The 8524-nt window shown below is 47.4% G+C and overlaps 1 protein-coding gene across 1 annotated transcript in view; it reads left to right on the top strand.

The window, feature by feature from the left end:
* Positions 1–3406: 3406 nt before the first annotated feature.
* The window catches only part of itga7 (integrin, alpha 7), a 38952-nt gene continuing 33834 nt past the window's right edge, over positions 3407–8524 (top strand). The window contains exon 1 of the mRNA XM_076268071.1: positions 3407–4125. Coding sequence (XP_076124186.1) covers positions 3872–4125 — 254 coding nt within the window. The 5' untranslated portion in view covers positions 3407–3871. The remainder of the gene's footprint in view (positions 4126–8524) is intronic.

Raw genomic sequence — 8524 nt, 5'->3', positions numbered from 1 at the left:
CTGTCTACAGTACATGAGACTATAACAAAAGCGCTGGCGGACATTGTCTGCACCATGAACTTCAGTCGCCTGAAATGGCGTGCTTGGATCGAGTGCTTCTGTCTTCTGCAACCTTGTGATCTGCATGCAGATGTAATCTCCCCCTTTCCTGACCATGGATCAATACCTTTACAGTAACAGTACTGACTGCAGTGACAGCAACCATAAGGAGGTCGGGGGCTAAAAGCGGGAAAAACACACACACACACACACCTTCCTTTAAGCACGGCCATCTAAAAATATGCCCTCTCCTTGAAGTGTGCCTGTGACTACTAATGAGATCTAGAACTCAGGGAGGCCTGACATCAAGGCTTTTTCTCTCCTTTCCATCTTTCTTTCTCTCTCTTTCTTTCTGGCTTATCACTCTGTGTCTATCGCTTTGTTTCACACACACATACACACACAAGAAGCATCCATAAGACTGCACACCCATCACCGTTGTTCATCCCCTCCCTTTAGTTCCCTACACCAGCACTGTGCGGCATTCTGGGCTTTTTGCCCAAGCTGCCATTAAGATATTCTTGACATTTTCAAAGGATCACGCTGGTTCCCTTTTTCTTTTTCCAGGTTCCTGCCCTCACCCTTCATCCCTGGAGTCTGCGGCTCCATTCCTACGGAAGGATGGGCTCTGTGGGTGTTGTTTTATTATTGCCAGATATCATCCCAAACAGTGTGCAATGACTAATCTCCATTAGACACCAGTTTAAAGCATTTCTCCAAAATATTATCAGATGTAGTCATCTCCTGAGACCAGGTTGCATCCTTAATGTACTCCTAGTTGCAAAGACTTGTTAAAGGCGTCTTTTAGTCTTGGACTGAACCCATGGAGTTTTGTGTGGTTTTTGTCCAATTCTGTGGAGAATGTGGGATAAATATGGGAACGATTACTCCTTGTATGTTGGAAAGTAATAACACTGTCTCAGTCTCAGTATGATGTCATAGTGCCAGGTGTCCTCTTGAGTCGACCAATCAAAAGGGACGTGATGAGGACGTGGTCAGGCCCAGTGTTGATGTTTGTGTCGCTCTTCCCAACTGTAGCATCATTTGAAGTGCTTAGTTTTCATCAGGGCTTCTTTGAGGGGGAGAGATGTTTGCATCCAGGAGTTCTTAAGGTCACAGAGAAACGTGACTTTGGATGATTACTGCCCCTCCCTGATTACCCTGGTTCCCCTGATTTCTCTAAAAATGGTGAGTTAAGAAGAGTGTATAGATGGGAAAATACTCACCTCATCTGTTGTTTGTCTCTTTTGAATATCTAACTTTGAGCTCTAAGGAAAAATATCTCTGACAGGAATTAAATAGTGGGAGGGTATTGGTATGAACATCCCCAGCAGCATGTTGGAACTGTTCAGTGAATATCAACTCCTACGGGCTATAAGGTCTGGAAAGCATTAGTGATGATTGAGCTAATGAAAGAAGCAAGCTAGCTGGTAGAGATTCCCATGTCTTAAGCCAACTCTGATGGCTCTTGTACATCTCGTAATAATTACAACACTCGCACGAAGCGTGGGTGTGTGACCGAATCGGACTCAAATTTGTCCTCAGGATGAATTTGTGTTGGAGCTTCGCTTGGGAACTTTGCTGTCAAAACCAAATTGAAGAATCTCCACTAACTCAAAAGGCTCTGAGTTCCTGAATGCCTGCTGCACTTGCACAGATCTCCCTCTAGAGGGAGTATTGGACATGGCCATGTGGTATGAGGGTCTTGGACCCTGCAGGCAAACCCACCACCTCACGGCAGTAGACCACCACGGCATAGCAAAGCCTGCAGTGCAGACCCTGAGCAACACAACCGTGACAAATGCAACTGTGTATAAGCCATGGGTGTGCAGGTGCAGGTTATTCACTGTAATCTCTCCTAGATCTAGACCTGCACGCACTTTTCAGGTTATGTGACCCCAACCTCTCAATCTCTAGGCTGTGATTAGGGGTGCATGTAGAATGCCAAATTGAATGTATCTAAATATCCTCAGTGTAGTCTGTGTGAATGATTCATTTAGAGGAAACGGAGCAGTGAACGTGAGCAGCGTTGAGGCGGCCTCGTCAAACGGGCCGTTCCATTTCAGTCAACTGGTCCGGTCATGAATGACAGCTGCATAAGGTCAAAGCAGGAGAGAGAGAGAGAGAGACAGAGAGAGAGAGAGAGAATCAGCTGGTCCAATCAGAACAGCTGTGGGCGAGCGCTCCCACAATGTGGACAATGCAGCATGTGCCTGGCTGCCTGCAGTGGACACTCTCGACTTTGCTCGGAGTGTAGAGCTGGAGCTGGACAGGCCAGGAGGGGGGCTGTCCATCCCTGCGTCCATCCACATACCTCTCGTTTGGTGGTCTTTCCCTCTGCCCCCCTCGGGGACCCCCCACCCACCCTGCATTGTTTCTCCTTTCCAGGGTGTGACCAAGACCAGGACTTAATGAACACGGCCAGTGAGTTTGCGTACACACTGTGGCTAGTGTCTCTTAATTAAGTCCTCGTCTCCCCAAATCATGTTATCCACATTCACGCCACCATTGTGGCCACTGGCCCCTTCATGGGGCCAGATACAACTGCTCTGCTCCCTAAATCGTGTCATCTCCTTGCATGGTTTCATTGTGGCTCCTGTTACTGTAAGCATTTCATTTTGTCGATCATGCTCGCTTCACTTCATAGGGCTAATGCCTCCGTATGCCCTGCCAGTCAGCGCCAGAGGCCCAGAAATCTGATGTGAGCCCGCATCCCTTGTGGGTCAGTGTGCCTGTGTGGCTCTTATTGTTGCAAAGGGACAGGTCAGAATCTGTAGAAGTTGACAGTGCACTCGAGCGTGTTTTATTCACAGAAGAAAAAAAATCATTCTGGTTCTCTTCTTTATGTCTTCCCTTGTTTTGGACTGTGCACCATGTTCTCTTCTTTCTCTTTTCCTCTCTCTTTCTCTCTCCCTCACTCTCTTTCTCTCTCTCTGGTTGTCCGTGTGAACCCAGCACCTGCGGGCAGATCTCAGCTCTGCTGATCCAGGACTGGCAGTTTGGACGGGGCTCCGGTCAACAGATAAAACCCTCTGCTTTCTTTTCCTCCCGTCTCTTCTATTCAGCCCAGTCCAAGTATCTTGACAACCTTGCCTGGTATTTTGGCACGGATCCCTTGAGTGTTGATGTCAGCTGAGGAGGGGGGCGAGGGGGAGAGAGAGAGAGAGACAGGGAGAGGGAGAGAGAGGGAGAGAGAGAGGGAGAGGGGGGAGGAGTGAGCGGGCTATTCAAGGCACTTGTCCTCTGTCTCTCACAGAACGAGCGCGAGAGCGAGGAGGGGGTAGCCGCGCGCACACAGACACACACATGCATGCACGCTCACTCACTCACTCAGTCATTCTCTCTCTCTCACATACACACACATGCATACACTCTCCCAAACACACACACACACACGCATGCACGTAAACTAGCACACAGACACATTCTCAGGCAGCTCTCAGAGTGACAGGAGCACACGGACGGGACCGGACCGCAGAGAAGAGAAGAGAAAGAAAAAGCCAAAGAAGAAGGAGAGACAAGGGGAACGATAGAGAGAGAGAGAAAGAGAGAGAGAGAGAGAGAGAGAGAGGCCTGGAGGAGGGAGGACAGACTGGGAGAGCAAGAGAGAGATCAGGACAACTCTGGTGTTTTTATGCTGCTGCGGCACTAACAGCACAAGGGCCCCACTGGGGAGTCGGACTTCAGCAGGAACGGGACAGTGTCGGGGGAGAGAGAAACACACATACATACATACACACACACACACACACACACACACACACACATACACATTCACACTCACACACAGACGGAGTGACAGAGACTCTGAGACAGGAGCTGCACTTTGACCATGGCTTCAGAGCAAACAGTCAGAGAGGGAGAGGTCTCGCGCTCCCCCCGTCCCCTGGCCTGGAGTCAGGGATGGGGCTGGGGCCGGGGGTGGGTCTGGGTCTGGGTCTGCGCCCTGCTCTCGCTGCTTACTGGACTGGGATCAGCTTTTAACCTGGACACCTCGGCTCGACTCATCAAGGAGGGGGCCAAAGGCAGCTTCTTCGGCTTCTCTCTCGCCTTGCACCAGCAACTCACACCAGAACCAAAGAGCTGGTAAGTCCATATGCGTGTGTGTGTTTGTGTTGCGTCAGTGTAGTGTGTGTGTACTAGGGAGGGTAAATGGGCTGATGTAGAATTGACATTTCCTATAAATGTGAAGCAAAAGTGACTTGAAAAAAAACCACTCATTTTAACATGTGGTCAGAGTCCATTAGTTGGTGTTTTGGTGTGGCTGTGTGTGAAAGCCCTTCCAACTTTTATCACTAAATCAGTTCTATGCTACTACTGCTTGTGTGTGTGTGTGTGTGTGTGTGTGTATTTGTGGAATATATGTTTATTTATTTATGATGACAAAGTTAATTTGGAGTGATCAGTTTATCAGTTGTTGAGACATTATTGTTCTGTTTGCTAGGCCAGTTCTGATGTGTGTATATGAAGATGTTCAAAGTGCTTATTCTTCTCTGCATCATCTGGCTCGCACAATAGCCTCTGAGGATGTGATACTCTCTATATTTACAATAGCCTCTGAGGATGTGATACTCTCCATATTTTAATTGTTGAGCCCTTAGCATTTTTGAGATCTCTAAGTGCTGCACATAAAATGTATTGATCACAGAGAGGATAGTACATTTTTGTGCCAATCAGAGGTTTGTATTAGAGTGTCCAGCTTCCTTCCTCTGCGTCTTGGACTCCTCCTCTTTCTCCTGCTCTCTGCTCCTGCGGCTCATTGATATTACATCACGCGGGGGGTGATTTAGTGGAGTGCAGTGGGGCTACAGGAGTTTCATTACGCTTATGGGCCGTGAGGCTGAGCGGAGCGCCGGCCGGCCACAGCCTCGTTTAAGTGGGTCTGATTGATGAGGCGGTGGGCATGCCAGGTCCGGCGTGGGTGAGGCTACCATGCTGAATCAGCAGGACGAAACCTGGGGGAGGGAGAAGAGGAACAGGGGGAGAGAGAGAGTGAGGGAGAGAGAGAGAGAGAGGGAAACAGCTGTTCTACAACAGTGACAAACCCAAACCTTCCTGACAGGCCATTTAAACATATAGAACACTTAAGGTATTTTTTTAACGTGTGGAGAGGCATTTTAGACATTTGCCTGTAACAGATATCTGATCAGTCACGCAGCGTTTCATCGCTGGCTGATTGGAGTGACACACTGAGGTGGAGCTTTGACTGAGGGAAAGCTGTGCCTCTGACTCAGCTGTGGCTCACTGAAGTGAAGTGAGTGGAGCTGCTTTGGGTGACGCCACAGGGCTACTGTCAGTGGCTTTGCTCATTGATTGGTAATGGTGTAACTGGACTAAGCGGCGGTCTCAGGGTCTGTCCCTCCTTTCTCGTCATGAATAAATGATGACGTCAACCAGACAGGGCTGCCATGACGGAGAGTGACCTATACTTAGGCTGCATGGTGCCTGTGTGATGATGGGCTTCATGCTCTGTCTGTCATCTCTCCCCTGCTGTCGGGTGAACAGTGGGAACACCGCTCTCATCTCCTCCCATGACCTATAACTATGTCAGCTCATTATCATTTTACTTTTGGTGGCAAGATACACATATAACATTTCGATATCTATACCGTATCAGGTCAATGTTAGATAGATGTGCTATATCTACGTATAATCTAGTATCTAAAGAAGAAACGCAAAAGGGGCGTTGCGTTCTCACTTTTTATTCTGCATTTAGACACTGCCTTGAAGTCGATGGTGGGGGCCCAAAAGACCATATTTCTTTGTCCGACGTGTATTTCAAGAGTTAATTTGCAAAAACAGATATCAGATTCCATTTTTACAAAGAATTGTGCCTTTTTCTTGTATATTCCAAGTAATGTCAATCAAACTTCAGTTGGTTTGTTTTGATTAAGTGATAAAACTGCAAAACAGTCAACTTTGAATTGATATTAAATTCACAATAAAAAAATGATTTATGAAAATGTATTAAAATGGCACTTGAACTGAAAGGAACTCTTGGTGTACAACAGTAAAGCCTTGTCTTTGTAAACATGGTCTGTGTGAAGGTGAGGGCCCTTGTGAACTGTAAAATCAGTTCCGCTCTGGAGCTTTTTACCTCTTAGCTTCATGGCACCAGGTCCATTAAGAGACAGAGGCTAGCGGTTTATGGGGAAATCTGTGGCTGTCTGGCTTCTCTGTCTGGGTCTCGTCACACAGAGACAAGAAATAACTTTTAAACCATAATAAATCCAGGTCATTTCTCCGTTATTTGGGGGAACATTCTATTAACTTCAACATTGCATTTCTCTGTCTCATTGTGCACCTGTGCACACAGTGCGTCCATGTCAGTCAGACTCGGGATATAACTCATCCTTCAGCCTAGATAGACAGAGGTAGTCAGTGTTAATTTACCACAGGCCCTGTTTAAGTGCTCCATATTTAACAGGCAGTGGAAGTGCCGCATTCTCAGTTTACTCAGAGTGGAGTCGCCCTGTCGCCCTGTCAAGGGTGTGCATATGGGTAAGGGTATACTTTTCCGTGTGTGTGTGTGTGTGTGTGTGTGTGTGTGTGTGTGTGTGTGTGTGTGTGTGTGTGTGTGTGAGAGTGGAGATATATGTATCTTTTTATATGTTTGTATATTATGTGTATGATTTAGTATGTAAGGATATTTAGGCCTCTGTGCAGATGTGAATATGTTTGTGTGTGTGTATGTGTGTGTTTGTGTGTCTGTTTGTGTGTGTGTATGTATGTATGTGAATATGTTTGTGTGTGTGTGTGTGTGTGTGTTTGTGTGTCTGTTTGTGTGTGTGTGTGTGTGTGTGTGTGTGTGTGTGTGTGTGTGTGTGTGTGTGTGTGTGTGTGTGTGTGTGTGTGTGTGTGTGTGTGTGTGTGCGCGTGTGTGTGTCATCAGCACTGTCCGGAAGCTTTGGTCACTCGTATGACTCACCTCGACGTGCTGATATTGACCAGGGATGACCCTGCATCATGTTTAACTCTGTGGGCCGGTACTTATTGGATGCCTGACAGTTGTGCAATCAGGAAAATACAAACATCCTTGATGACCTTTCACTCACATAAGCTTTGATAGCAAGAGGTGTTGACAACACAGAAAAGTTGTCATGCATTATTTCCTAAACGTAGGTCAGGGCAAATAAATATGGACTGAAATGGCCATTTGAAAACACAGCGCTGCGTGACTAATAGGTCATAAGAGAGGCGCATGTATAGATGACTCAGATGTGGTCACTTTATCACGGGCATGAAGATGGGTATGAATCAGCCTTTTGTATCTTTGAAGGCATCATCATATCAGTGACGGTGGCATCATCTGCGGGACATGGGGGTCCTCAAAGTAAAATTGGTCACTATTCAGGGAACAAAACCTAATGTGTGTGGCATGGTATGACTGACCAAAAAAAAGATATCTTCACAAGAAAACCTCTTGTGCTTTTAGTTTCTTGTTTTCTGCCCAAGTGGTGCCAGCTTTGCATCCCCCAAGGCGAGGCTGGAGTTATCGGATCTGTGTGACTGTGAGTCAGTTGTGACTGCAGCTTGTTCTCTCTTATGTGAGAGACATTTGGGTTACTGTAGCTAATGGCTATTGAGTTCCATTTTCTTTGGTTTGGGCTGAAAACTGAGCCTGTGTGACTCTAACTCCTAAATACCATCTCAGGAATGACTCAGGTGCTTCAGTCATGACCTCCAGAATATCACCCATCCAGCCACCACCCACCACTTCAAGTGACCAGCCCCGAGCCACGCCAGCTATCACTGCCAGCTATCACTTTTAGACGCGTTGTGTCTGGAATGCCCGCTGGCGTTTGGCAGGGCCCTGGCTTATCTCCCACCACGCTAACCTTGTCTAGTGTGTGACTGTGTCTCCAGACTGCCCCCGCCGGCCCCTTACCAGCTCACATAACATAGCATAGCACAGTACTCCCCTCCCGACACACACACACACACACACACACACACACACACACACACACACACTCTATTGACTGACTGACTGACCGTAAGGTGATCCAGAAAGGTGCTTTGGAAGGAAGGAAGCAAGCGCTGGTGTGTCTCACTTCTGGGGAATGAGAGGGACACACCATTTGTGGGGGAGTGAGTGGTCTTATTGATCTGTCAGTGTCACTCACAGAGTGGACTGTGAATTTCAGGGGCTGCCAATGCTGCCAATGTTGTCTTCTATCGTTCGTCCTCAGGACACAGATGTGTGGGGCTCATGTAGTGATCCGGGTTACTACATTACAACATACTATTCTCAGTTGACACGCACTTGTCTATTTATACTTGCTATGAGAGTAGGCTCCTGTAATAGCTCTGTTTGCGAGAAGAGAGGAGAGAGTTAAACATATTCTCTGTGCCCGGCCCGGCCTGCGCTGCAAAATTTTCCACTTCACAGGAGGGTGTTTTTTGGCACTTGCGTTTTGATGGATGCCACAGAATTCACATCACAAATCTCACCTCCAGCACGTCAAAATACCTCAAACACTCT

Source organism: Alosa pseudoharengus, unplaced genomic scaffold (genome assembly GCF_046254945.1).
Source record: "Alosa pseudoharengus isolate Yale_2024_CS ecotype anadromous, Long Island Sound unplaced genomic scaffold, YU_APseudo_1.1 YU_APseudo_1.1_scf_5, whole genome shotgun sequence".
In the NCBI taxonomy this organism is placed as follows: domain Eukaryota; kingdom Metazoa; phylum Chordata; class Actinopteri; order Clupeiformes; family Clupeidae; genus Alosa; species Alosa pseudoharengus.
This window is presented reverse-complemented; position numbering and strand designations above follow the sequence as displayed.